The 13,905-nt window shown below is 43.2% G+C and overlaps 1 protein-coding gene across 1 annotated transcript in view; it reads left to right on the top strand.

Moving 5' to 3' along the window:
- Nucleotides 1-13,905, top strand: part of C4H17orf75 (chromosome 4 C17orf75 homolog) — a 95,765-nt gene that overhangs the window by 37,335 nt on the left and 44,525 nt on the right. Inside the window, exon 5 of the mRNA XM_029600737.1 lies at nt 3,761-3,818. Coding sequence (XP_029456597.1) covers nt 3,761-3,818 — 58 coding nt within the window. The remainder of the gene's footprint in view (nt 1-3,760; nt 3,819-13,905) is intronic.

Here is a 13,905-nt window from a genome sequence, read left to right as displayed (position 1 = left end):
TTATTCCCCCTTTTGGTACTTCAAAGTAGATTACATTCAGTTATTGTAGGTATTTCCTTATTCCTAGAGGGGGATATCACAGAGGAACATGTGGAGTTTCTAAAGTTCTCAGTGCGGGCCAGCAGTTCTGTTCAAATTCTGGCTGTTTGGACGTTCTTCAAATGAATAGCGGTTATTACAGCTGTCCTCGGTAGAAGGGATTTGGTTCATTCTTACCTGAACATTTGACTTAGCAAATGCTGAGGCTTTAGGTTGGTCTGAATATTGGGCCAAGAGCCAACTTCAGTGCTCTCAGTCCCTGATTTATCTGGGAACTTTGATTTGTTACAGAAGTGGGGTGACTGTGTGTGGATTCTAAGAGATTCTCAAACTCTAAACATAAGGGAAAAGAGCTGTTGTCTCTCTGGTCTCCCAGACTCTTCAACTATTGGCAGGTCCTGGGTTTGATGGCAGTGAACAAAGACTTGGTGCCTTAGCAAGACCCATAGACTTCTGTGTCAGAGAAGCTCTACTGGCAAGGGAGGGTCTCATCAGGGGCAAGACCATGAGGCAGTCTTGTCTGTTCTGGAATCTAAAATAGATCTAAAGTGATGGCCTCTCAAGGTTAATTTTTATTTTACTATATGAATTTTTCATATCCCAGAAAAGACTCACACAGGCTCCTGTGTCACCCATATGTGAGGACTAGCAGGATGCTAGTCCTCACATATGGGTGACATAATTGATGGAGCCCTATTGCGGAAAACTTTCTGTCAAAGTTTCTAGAAACTTTTGACTGGCACTCTGAGCCCACTGAGCATGCCCAGCATGCCATGATATTCTCAGCCACAGGGGTCTCCCTTCAGTCTTCGTTTTTCTGCGCTGCTGTTGGCATTGCGGAGCAGGAGCCTGTGTGAGTCTTTTCTCTCAGTTGTCTGACTAAAATTCAGATTTCAGAACCATTTATTCTCTCCCATATCGAGGTCTCTCAGGTTACTAGCGGCTGGTGAGTAAATCTTAGTCTCTTTTTTTTTACTCTTTGATTCCAATTCACCTGTTCCATAATTGATCCAAAAATTATGTCAAGAAAATACTCTTGAGTAGGAACCTGCACTAATGGATTATAGCTAAATGAGGAAGGTGCCTCCACAAATTCAGCAGGCCTTGCCAGCTTAGAATCATTAATATGTAAATTAAAATCACCTAAATGTATATCAATTATCTGCGAATATGAGAGATCGGCTACTAATTCTGAAAGCATTGAAAATTAACGGCAGTAGCATTTAGTTATTGGTAGACAAGACAGAAGCTAAAACATTCTGTAGAAGGGGCTCACAGAATTAAACATTCACAGCCATCAGATTGCTGGATATGCCTTCAAATATGATTTGTATATTATACAAGAATGTCCGTATATAAAAATTAAAAATAAATAAATAATAAATAAATAAAATTTGTATGCTACCTCTATTTACATTATTTCTACATTGATGATTAAAAACCTGGAGGGCAACATTTCAGAGATAAAAACATCATCCCTGTCCTTTAACTATGTTTCAGTCAGGTAAAAAAAAAAAATCAAGTTGAGCTTTCCCCATCAGATCCATAATCAAAGGGGCTTTATTCCTCAAGGATCTTCTATTCAACAAAGCATGATTCAGTAATAATCCTTCAGTGTTTAGAGAATTAGATGAAGTCTTATTCACTGAAGTAAGCCATAGTTTACCATGCATAGAAACCTTTTTCTTTCCCCAGAGCACAGGAATAGGAGATGGAATAATTTATAGGTACCAGCATTTACAATACTATAGATTTCAAATTTTAAGAAAGTAGATTATACCATCCCCCTCCCAGTAATCACTAGGCATGGGGATCTTTGGAAGCTTATAAAATAAACCCTTGCACATGATTCAAACAGTTTCGCACAACAAAAAGCCACTTAATCCATTGCATACAATTTAGGCCAAAGGAGAAAACTACCTACTAATAAACAATCTCAAAAAATAAAAGTATAAAATTAAACTCAGTAGACATAATTTACAGATTGGTAGTTGACAAATTAAAGATAAGGGATAAAAGTTTTAGTACATTGTAAGATCAGTCCAAACTCAAATCGACTTGTTAGTGTTCCAGAGTTTTCCACTAGACATCCTTCAAAACATAGTTCAAATGACATACAGTTCTCAGACATGCTGTGTTTCACTGTAGGCCTGTGTTGGGAGGGATAAAGAATCTTAGAAAATAAAGTAAAGATCATATGTTAGAAAGCATATTTTAGCTACACATACTGAAATACAAGAACAGGCAGAACTGACCTAGTAAATGCTTACGGGTAGATTTTAAAAAATTGCTTGTTCGTGAGGCGCAAACAAAAGTACGCTGGATTTTATAAGATACGCCCGTGGCCGCGCGTATCTTATAAAATCCAGGATCGGCGCGCGCGCAAGGCTGCCGATTTTGGGCAGCCTGTGCGCGCCGAGCCGCGCAGCCTGCCTCCGTTCCCTCCGAGGCTGCTCCGAAATCGGAGCGGCCTCGGAGGGAACTTACTTTCGCCCTCCCCTCACCTTTCCTTCCCTTCCCCTACCTAACACCCACCCCGCCGGCCCTATCTAAACCCCACCTTTATCCATGGATTTACGCCTGCCAGCGGGCTGCTGGCACGCCGAGACCCGACCCAGGGGCTGTTCCGGAGGGGGCAGCCAAGCCCCCCCGGGCCAGCGCCACGCACCGGGCCCGCCCCCCCAAACGCCGCACCACACCCCCCCAAACGCGGCATCACTCGGCGACGCCCCCGACACGCCCCTTTTCAGAAACCCCGGGACTTACGCGAGTCCCGGGGCTCTGCGCGCGCCGGCAGCCTATGCAAAATAGGCGCGCCAGCGCGGAAGGGCTCTGCTCACGTAAATCCGGCCGGATTTACGCGAGCAGGGGGTTTAAAATCCGCTCCTTAATCCTCATATACAAACTTCAAAGTAACATCATCAGGTAAAGAAAATGTTCACTAAAATTCTTCCCAAGAAGAAACACAAAGTCCTCTCAATTCTAGGAGAATCAAAAAAACGCCCAAAAGTCATGTGATCAGGTGCCATCAATTAGAATCAACCCTAATCAGTGGATAAAAACCATGAATGAAACCATGTGATCATAATTGACCAATCCAAGCCAAAATATATATCTGTTCAAAATTACAGACCTAGTACCACTATAGCTTTGGAAAAAAATTTCTCACCAAAGCCCCAAAAAAATGTGATGGGGTGGGGGGGAATGTTTGATTTGAAGTTTGTGTATGAGGCGATAACATTTCAAATGATTAAAATGTTGAGGAATTTGGATCTCGCTAAGGGGCTAACCCTTTTGTGTGTGAACTTGCTGGCCAGCCTTTCAATGAGGCCAGCCCCGAAATGTCATTGGATAAGCAGAGCTAGGTGCTCCTCAGCAGCGAGCCCAGGAAAGGTGCCTCATTATCAGTTGGAAAAAAGTCCTAGGGAAAGAATTGCCTGGAAAAAGGAGTTGTTCAAGCTCCTTTCCTTGCTAAGAATAGTGGGTGAATGCAGGTTGCTTCCACCAGGCTGGCATTTCAGTGAGACTGGCCCAAAATTGTCATCAGATAGATGGGGCTGTAAAACTTATTCCTTGTGTGTTGGGAAAATCCTACATATTTAATAGAATTCACACTGCCTTAGATTTAAGAGCCAGGTGAATGCTTTTGCTTGGCTCAACAGTAAGGCTTTTTTTTTTTCGATCTGCTGATAAATGTGATCATGTTTCCTTAAGATGACACTTTCAGACTGGAGCTGGATAAGTATACTGAAGGCCTGAAAAACAAGCTGGACCCTGAGGTAAAATCAGACTGTTGCTAAGAAGGAGAATAGTTTAGTTAAAAAAAAAACCAAAAAAAAACTTGTATCTGATTCACAGAAATCTTTGCGACCTTATAACACTGAAGTTGTGTGTGTGTTTGTTTTTTTGTTTTGTTTTGGGTTTTTTGCAACAGAACCATTCCATTCAGATCAATCCAAGCTATAAATGTTACAAGTGCCAGTTACTATAGTGAGCAGGACTAAAATAGGATAGGGGTTAGCAATGTTTTTTGGCAGAATGTTAGGGGGAGGAAGAATGAATTCTGGGCCCCAGTTGAATCCTTCTCTGCTTGACTACTGACATGCAGATTTACCACTTGCCCTATGTTTTCATTTACTAACAGGATCTTTGGTATCCTTTTGCTTTAAAAGTAAAACAAATGTCTTAGTATAATGAATATTATAACATCTTCCCACTATTTTGATTATATACTGTTTATTACATGACAAATATTTGCTTGAACTCTTAGATTGGGACCAACTGGAGCTTAGCTACATGGATCAGCTTGGTGATGGAACAGTACTAGATCTCATATAAACATTGTTTCCTTATCATCCATACCAGACAAGCCCAAACAAGTGGCTTATGTCCCTCCTGCCGGCAGATGGAGAGGAAAAACAGCTCAAAGCGGACTTAACTTCCCCTATAGGGGTCTGGTGCTGCCTGTAGAGTGTAGGCCGAGTCTTGGGGGCACTCTGGGTAATGGTCATGGTGGGACTGATTCTCCCTTCCCTCTTAGGAATAGACTCAGTTGGAATCTGACCCACACCGATGGATCAGATTCCTTTGGTGGGTCCAGCAGCAGGAGCTACCGACAGTACACACATCCTGTTTTCTGGGAGTGGCCTACTTGTAGCTGCAGCACCAGTCCACATATCTGCACCATCTGCTATAGACAGAAATACTGAAGAACTACGAGAGGGTGCTTTCAAATGTGTTTACTATCTCTCTGCTCTATTTGTGGTTTTGTATCTTGGCTTGGGTATGGTTCATACTGAGCGATTACAGGTGGCACACTGTATTAAGTACCGTTGGAATAGTGAAGCTTTTCTTTTCTGTCTCCATCTGCTGGTAGTGGAGAAAAATTCATCAGTATGGACTGATTTGTGGGACTCAAAAAAAATTAACAGAGAGGAACCAATATTTGTTTCTCCTTCATCCGTTCCCCAGTCAGAGGATTCTTCTAGGTTGTAAAAGAAAATGGAAGGGATCTTCTAGGGTTTACAACCTTGGATGTTGAGAGAACCAGGCTATATAGTAAGGATACATAGTGTCAGGAGTTACAGCTTTCAGTGGTGTGAAAAAGGACTATTCGCGGACCAGAATTAGAGTTTGGAGCCTCTGTGAGTCCAGTTTTATTTATTTATATAAAATTGTTTATATACCACCTTTACAACAAATGGTCAAAACGGTTTAAAAAAATAAAATGTACATAATTAACTACATAAAAGTCAGTTACATCGAAAGAACTAAAGCATAGTAAAATATTTATTTTATTTTTATTTATTTAAAAACATTTCTATACCGTCGTTAAGTTAGATAACCATCACGATGGTTTACATAAGGGCACAACAATGAAACATATGGGTGGTATAGATTACAAATTGGTTATGTGCCGTCATAGTACGGTAACAATTCATAATTATAAACTAAGTGTGTATGTTAAGCTTGTTTGTTGGGAACATATTAGGCGGTTTGGTTTTACCATTACTATGCATTGGTAGGTTAAAAATAACAGCTTCTAACTTAGTGCATCTTTATTCATCATCTGTTTTTATCCTTCTCTTTATCTTTATAAAAAGCTTGTTTAAAAAGCCAGGTTTTCAGATTTGTTTTGAAAATTTTCTAATTTCTCTGCAGTCTTATTTCAAGTGGCATGGTGTTCCATAGTACAGGACCAGCCAGTGACAGTGCTCTTTCCCTTACTTGCGTGAGACTTGCTGATTTGACAGAGGGGATGGTTAGAAGAGCCTTATTTGCAGATCTCAGGTTTCTCTGTGGAACATGGACGCGTAGTGCTGTGTTAAGCCAGTCTGCTTTTTCATCGTGGATTAGTTTATGGATTATACATAATGCTTTATACTGTATTCTTTGCTCAATTGGAAGCCAATGAAGTTCAGCAAGTGTTCCTGTAATGTGGTCATTTCTTTTTTTGCCAGTCAAAATTCTAGCAGCGGAATTTTGCAGTATTTGCAGTGGCCGAATCGTAGATTGAGGTAGTCCTAATAGCAGGGAATTACAGTAATCTGTGCTTGCAAATATCATTGCTTGTAGAACTGTGTGAAAATTGTTTGTCGTTAAGAGGTTTTAGTCTCCTCAGGATCATAAGTTTTGCGTATCCTTCCTTTATTTTCTATGAGACATGTTGTTTCATGTTTAGTTCAGGGTCAACTATTACTCCTAGATTTCTTGTTTTTATTGCAAACTCAATGTCTTGAATTTTTTTGGTTGTGAGTGTCGGTTGTATATGGTGAGTGTTTTTTCGTTCAAGGTGTAAGAACTCTGTTTTGTCAATGTTAATTACCAGTTCCATCTGGTTTAGGAGTTGTCTGATTATTTCAAGATACATATTGGCTAGTTTCATTGTTTCTTCAATGGTGTTTACAATGGGTAATAATAGTTGTATATCGTCAGCGTTTATGTAGTGAATGATTCCGAGTCCTGCTAGTAGGTGGCAGACTGGGAGGGGATAAATGTTAGAGTGTGGCCGATAGGGCTGATCCCTGTGGGACACCGGTTTGCAGTGTAACTTTTTCTGAGAGTGTATTTTTGATTTGTACCTGGAAACATCTATTGTTTAGGTAAGACTGAAACCATTTCATTGTTTTATTAGTGAGTCCTATTTCCTTTAGTCTATTGATTAGAATTCTGTGAGAACAGTCTCAATAAGACAATCGAGCAAGAAATGTTGGATGGTCACTGATAGCATGTGCCTAGGGTTGTTTTAGGACGAATTTAAGAGGTGGAAGGTGAACCAAATGCAATGGAACATAAGTATGTTTTTGGACTTTTCTTAAATTCTTTATGGTTAGAAATCTGCTTTAAATAGGCTGGAATAGAATTCCAGAGTAAGGGGCCCGCTACTGAAAAAGCACGTGTCCTAGTTGCGTCAAGCCTTGCAAGATGGACAGTAGGGTCTTCAAGTAGATTTATACACCTTAAGGGGTAGATTTTAAAACGTGCGCGCGCGTCCATATGTGCGTGCTACCCGGCGCACACACATGGACGCCCGATTTTATAACATGTGCACGCAAGGGGATGGACAATTGTGCAACTTGCGCGCGCCAACGCCAGTGGCCTTCCCCAGTTTCCTCCCAGGCCGCTCTGATTTTGGAGCAGCTTGGGAGGGAACTTCCCAACCCCCCTCACTAATCTCCCTTACCCTTCCCATAACCTACCCACTCCCTAGCCCTAACCTAGACCCCCCCCCCCCCCCCCGACCTTTATCCTACCTTTTTGTGCCTGCCTCAGGACAGGTGCAGGTTGCACGCGCCAGCACCCTGCCAGCACACGATCCCCTGGCACAGCGGCAAATGGCCACTGTGCCGGGAGCCTCTGACCCCGCCCCTTTTCCCAAGCCCCAGGACTTTCTCGCGTGGCTGGGCCTCTTTAAAATAGGCCCGTCGCACAAAGGGCTTTTAAAATCCGGGCCTAAGTTTCTTTTAGGCTGGTAAATGTGGAGAGAAGTTTATAACCAGATGGAGGAATATTTATGTAGTGAGTTGTGTATGGTAGAATTTTATATTGTATTCTGAAGAAAACAGCAAACTAAAGTAAAGATTGCAGAACTTAGGAAATGTGATCTTTCCTGGATGTGCCTGTTAATATGCATACTGCAGTGTTTTGAATTAATTGTAAAGGGTGAAAAGCGTGGTTTTGGAGACCAAAGTAAAGGGAATTACAGTAGTCTAAGCCAGAGAAGACGAGGGATTTTGTAGCACAGTACAGAAATCATCTAAATAGAGTAACAGACAAATGTTTTAACATGTGGAGTTTATAAAACAAGTTCTTTGCTGTAGTAGAAATATGATTGGACATGGATAGTTCGGAGTCTTTAATAACCCCGAGGTTTCAAGCTTTTGATACAGTAGGGATAGTAAAACTGTCTAGAGTTAAATGTGAATGTAGACTACAAGCAGAATGTGGAATTGTAGACATGAACTTCTGTTTTTGAGGTGTTGAGTTTGACTGTTATGAGTTAGCCATGTGTTAATAGTTTTAATGTATAAACAGATAGTAGATAAAGTGGTAGACTAGGAGAAGGTGTAAGGCACAAAAAAATTGTATATCATCTGCATAAATCTTAAACTGTAAACCAAGGCTGTTGAGCAAATGACATAAAAGTATGAGGTAAATGTTGAATAGGAGAGAGAGAGCCGAGCGGGACGCCAGAGGAAAGAGTGTACCAATCAGAAAAATGATGTCCAATATTGATTTGGTAGGAGTGATTAGATAAGTAAGATTTGAAACCATGTTAGAACAGTATCTACAAGACACATAGATTTCAGGCTAGTAGGAAAAATTTGGTGATCTAGAGCAGCGGTTCTCAACCGGTGTGTCGCGACACACCAATGTGTCGCTAAGCACCAGCTGGTGTGTAGCGGCTCCCGTATCCCACAGCCCCAGTTATACGTCCCTTTACCTTTTTCCTGCCCCCGCGGGCCAATGGGAACCCTTCTTCCTGCCCCCGCGGACCAATCGGAAGCCTCTTCCCTTCCTGCCAGTAGGAGGAGGAAGTCGCTGATTGGCCAGTGGGGCAGGAAGATGGGCATTTCACAGCCTGGGGGTGGGGTGGTTTAAGGGGGGGCTGGGGGGAGTGCCAGTGTCCGGGCCCATGGCAGCCACGGGCTGGAAGTGCTGAAATTAAACAAAGCGGCAAGCCACAAAGAAAAGAGGCCAGCCGCGCCAGGATTTCCCGCTTCCAAAGTGGCAGGGAACCGCGATAGAGTAGGGATTCCCCAAAGCGGCAGTGAGTCGCAAGCACAAAGAGGCCGGTTGCTCCGGGGAGTGTGTTTCCCCCCCCCAACCCGATGCAACAGTGAGCACAGTAAAGCCATGATTAAAGTAAAAGTGGCACTCAGCCATGCTGATTACAGATGGGGCAATTGGAGCTCCCAGCGGCCGTAAAAGTAGGCAGATGGAGGGCCGCGGGAGCCTAGGGATATCCCGACAGCCAGAAGAAAGGCTTGAGTGCTGTGGCATATTTTTCTAAAATAAATGTTTGCTGCTTCAGTGTGGCTGAGAAGGCAGCGGCAGCACTGGAAAATCTGCCACTGTGAAATTAAAGGGGAACACAGCATTGGGGCTCTAAGCAAAGTGTGTGTGAGAGACAGAGACTGGGCAGGGAGGTGACTGGGGTGTGTGAGAGAGAGAGAGAAAGTGGGCAGGGAAGTGATGGGTGTGTGAGAGAGAGTGGGCAGGGAAGTGACTGTGTTGTGTGTGAGAGACAGAGACTGGTTAGGGAGGTGACTGGGCTGTGTGTGTGAGAGAGAGAGAGATAAAACTAGGCAGGGAGGTGACTGGTGTCTTTGTGTGAGACAGAGACTGGTCATAGGAGGTGTGTGTGTCTGTGTCTTGTGGGCCCTAAAGAAGAGGACAGAGCTTCAGCAGCCGCTACTGCTCCTGGTATGTGCTTTCAAGGGAAAGGAGTAGGAGTTGCTGGAGAGGGTAAGTAAAGGTGGCATTTTAAGTTTATTTTTCTTGATTGACTTACATTTTAATTATTGGGTATTATGTGATGTGTTCTGTTTTGAAATATTTTATTGATATTTGGATAGTTTGTATGAGTTTTAATTGTTTGACCTTATTCTGTTCATCAGCTGTTTTGAAACATTTATTAATATAGTTTTACAATTATTTCTGTGTGGGGATCTATAGCAGCTTGGCTTGTTCTGTTTTCCTAATAGGAGGTGAATTAGTGTTTAGGACCTGATTTAATCATAGATAGGGTTGTTGTGTGTTCCATAATGGAGGTGTAACTTTGTGCAGATTAGTTTCTGTGTATTATTGCAGATCTGCACAAAGACACCAGTCACTTGGTGAAGATCGGTTCTCTGTGTGTGACCGAGGTGAGGTATTTTACTAGCATGTAAGCATTTGTATCAATCTTATTTGTTGTGTTTTCTCAATAGGATATGCATTGGTGGTAAATTATTGCCTTTTCATAAGGAGGGCTATTGTGCCTGGTAGTAAAGGGAGTTTGTTTTGCTTTTACTGAGATGTCATCAGAACCAGAATATCTTTTTTTTTGCATGGTGAGTTTTATGGTATGGGTAATGCCCTAGATCTGCTCTGCATCCAATGTTGGAAGTCAAGAGGGTTCCTGTGGATGCAGTGTATGTTTACATATAGTCCCGTGATGGTCACATGTTCAGTGTGTCATGCATGTGAGAACTATCTGTCGGGTGTGTCCCGGCCAAAAAAAGGTTGAGAACCACTGATCTAGAGTATCGAATGCAGCAGAGATGTCTAATAACACTAGATTGAAGTCAATGTCATTATCAAAACCTCAAAATAGAGTGTCAAAAGAAGATAGCAGGAGGGTTTTTCCATACTGTGAACTTTTTGAAAACCATATTGATTTGGGTGGAGAATTGCATTGTCCGATAAATAGTCAGTTGATGTAATATTACAGAATCTATCAGTTTTGCAAGAGATTAAGAGAGGCAATTGGACGTAAGTTGGTGAAATCAGAAATGTTTAGTTTTCTTTTTTTGTATGGAGAGAATAAAAGTTTGTTTGAGAGTATCTGGGAAAATACCAGAGTCAAGGGATTGGTTTACAATTTGACAAAGTAAAGGACTGGTAGAGTCACCTAGGAATTTTAAATAATGACTTGGGCAAGGATTGAAGGCAGAGAAAAAAGTTTTCATTTTGCGATGGATGCGAGTAATAGTGGAAGAATCTACCAAATTTGTTGCGCTGGAGGTGGTGCAGGATTGGTACGGCCCTCTGAGGGGACCCAGAGGGCGACTGCTGCCAGGAGGCGGAGCACACAAGGAGACAGAGGCTAGCTGGAACTTCACCAATAACGGCCCAGGAGCTCCGTGGGTTGAGCCCTTGGATTCCTGGGGCTGCCTAGGCTTAGGTGGGCCTTAGGGAGTCTCCTGGAGAGATGATGGAGAGGTGTGCCCATGAAGAGTAGAGGTGTGCGGCTGACTGAGAACAGACGAGTTAGACCGGAACAGAGAGTACCAGAGACCACAGGTACGAGGCAGGAACGGAAGGTCCTCCAGGCAGAGTAGGCAGCGCCTAATGGTCTATCTCGAGGAAGGCCGTGGGCAGCATCAAGGCAGGCGGACGTGGTGGTCACAGGAGAAGCGAAGAGAGTATTCGAATGGAGCACAAGGGTCAAAGCCATCTGAGGAAGGTTAGCCAAAGCAAGTGTCGGTTCCAGGTATCAGTCCAAGCGTGGTTAGGCAGGCAAAGGTCAGGCTTGGAGAAGGTAACGTAGTCAGGCAGGCAGAGGTCAGGCAGGCAGAGGTCAAGCTTGGACAAGGCAACGTAGTCTTGCAGGCAGAGGTCAAAATCCGAGGAAGCAATCAAAGGAAAAGGATTCAGGAAACTGAAGTAGCGCCTGGAGGCAATTAGAACACGAGCTTGAAGTTTACAGTAGTTCTCTTTGAGGGATCCATTCCTTCAGTTTTGTTCTTCCACCAGAGGAGACTGGAATGAAAGCATAACATGCAAATCTCACAGAGGGCAGAGACAGAATCTGGCTTGCTGGAAGGGACACAGTCATGGAAGCTGTCTTGCTACTCTCTCGAAGGGGATACTGTCTTCTATGGAGTCAAGAGTGCAAGTCTTTTGCTGTGGAAGGTTGGTTATTTATTTATTTAAAATCTTTTCTATACCGTCGCTAAGTTATATACCATCGCAACGGTTTACACATAGGCACATAAATTAAGATAGGTGAATGCATACTATAGTACATTCTAACAGGTGCCAAAAAAGGTTCGGTTACATTATATCATAAAAAGGCTCTCAATTGTTTAGTGATGTAGGTCCTGACCATGTGTACCTGTAAGGTACTATTCACAGGTAAAATTCACATTCTCTGTGTTTTACTATTACATTACTTGTGAAATAAACTTATTAAAATATTATAATGCACATTATGGGGCGGATTTTCAGAGCCCTGCTCGCCTAAATCCGCCCAAAACCGGGCGGATTTAGGCGAGCAGGGCCCTGCGCGCCGATAAGCCTATTTTACATAGGCCTACCGGCGCGCGCAGAGCCCCGGGACTCGAGTAAGTCCCGGGGTTTTCGGAGGGGGCGTGTCCGGGGGGCGTGTCGGGGGCAGGCCCGAACCGCGCGGCGTTTTCGGGGCGTGTCGGGAGCGTTCCGGGGGCGGGTCCGGGGGCGTGGCTACGGCCCGGGGCAGCCCGGGGGCGTGGCCGCGCCCTCCGGACCCGCCCCAGATCGCGTCCCGGCGCGCTAGCGGCCCGCTGGCGCGCGGGGATTTACGTCTCCCTCCGGGAGGCGTAAATCCCCCAACAAAGGTAAGGGGGGGGTTTAGACAGGGCCGGGCGGGTGGGTTAGGTAGGGGAAGGGAGGGGAAGGTGAGGGGAGGGCGTTAGAGGATTCCCTCCGAGGCCGCTCCGATTTCGGAGCGGCCTTGGAGGGAACGGGGGTAGGCAGCGCGGCTTGGCGCGCGCCGGCTATACAAAATCGATAGCCTTGCGCGCGCCGATCCAGGATTTTAGTGGATACGCGCGGCTCCGCGCGTATCTACTAAAATCCAGCGTACTTTTGCTTGAGTCTGATGCGCAAGCAAAAGTAGGCTGATCGTGCTTCTTTTAAAATCTACCCCTATGAGAATAGTGCTGATGCTCTTCTGCCTATTCTTGTATATTTTCTATTCTCCGGTCTCTTTATAAAAGGCTTGTTTAAAAAGCCATGTTTTTAAACTTTTCTTAAAGGTTTTGAGATCTCTTTGTAATCTGATCTCTAAAGGCATTATGTTCCATAGTGTAGGGCCTGCTAAAGATAAGGCCCTTTCTCTCACTTGGGTTAGTCTCGCTGTCTTGACTGAAGGAATGGTTAAGAGTGCTTTGTTTGCTGATCAAAGATTTCTGTGTGGGACGTGTACCCGTAGTGCTGTGTTTAGCCAGTCTGCTTTTTCATCATGTATTAGTTTATGTATGGTACATAGAGCTTTGTATTTTATTCTGTGTTCTATGGGTACCCAGTGTAATTCTGCTAGAGTTTGTTATATGGTCCCCCCTCCTTTTTCCAGTTAGTATTCTAGCTGCTGTGTTTTGTAGTATTTGAAGTGGTCTTAATGTTGTATTTGGGAGTCCTAGTAAAAGTGCATTACAGTAGTCCGTGCTGGAGAAAACTAGTGCCTGAAGCACAGTTCTAAAATCTGCAGATGTTAGTAGTGGTTTTAGTTTTCTGAGGATCATGAGTTTCGCATAGCCTTCTTTTACTTTTAGCGATATGTGCTGATTTAGATTGATTTCTGGGTCCATTATTATTCCAAGTTTCCGTACTTTTTCAGCTAGTTCTATTTTCTGGTTGTTTTTTAGTATTATTGGAGTTTGGGACCTTTGAAAGGATCAGGCCTTCCTTCCTCTCATTTCTTTGAGTCTTGTTGTCGAAGTCAATCTCTTTGGTGGCCTTTGGTAATTTTAATGGAAAAGGTATCTCTAAGCACCATACTAACCCCCTGCTAAGAGTAGTGTTTCACTTAGTCCAGACTCAGGTGTTTCTCACTTATAATGGTGAGAAAGTAGAACAATGTAGGCCCAGAATGGGAAGATCATCCTCAAGTCTATTATAAGTCACCTATGAGATGTTTGTAGGTGACCAGTTTTTTCTTTGATGTATCCTATTTATTTATTTATTTATTTTAAGTTTTTTTATACCGATTTTCCTGCATAAAATGCATATCAAACCGGTTTACAATGAAACAGAATGAGCAGGAAGTAAAATTCCTTAGTCTAATACATTTAAACATCAATAATGAAATAATTTTAAACAAAGCAAAAAGCTAAATAACATTAATAAAAGTTAAATTATTAACATAAACATAATTATATTAGAAGGAGCACAAAGGTTAGC

This window comes from Rhinatrema bivittatum, chromosome 4 (genome assembly GCF_901001135.1).
Source record: "Rhinatrema bivittatum chromosome 4, aRhiBiv1.1, whole genome shotgun sequence".
NCBI lineage: Eukaryota > Metazoa > Chordata > Amphibia > Gymnophiona > Rhinatrematidae > Rhinatrema > Rhinatrema bivittatum.
This window is presented reverse-complemented; position numbering and strand designations above follow the sequence as displayed.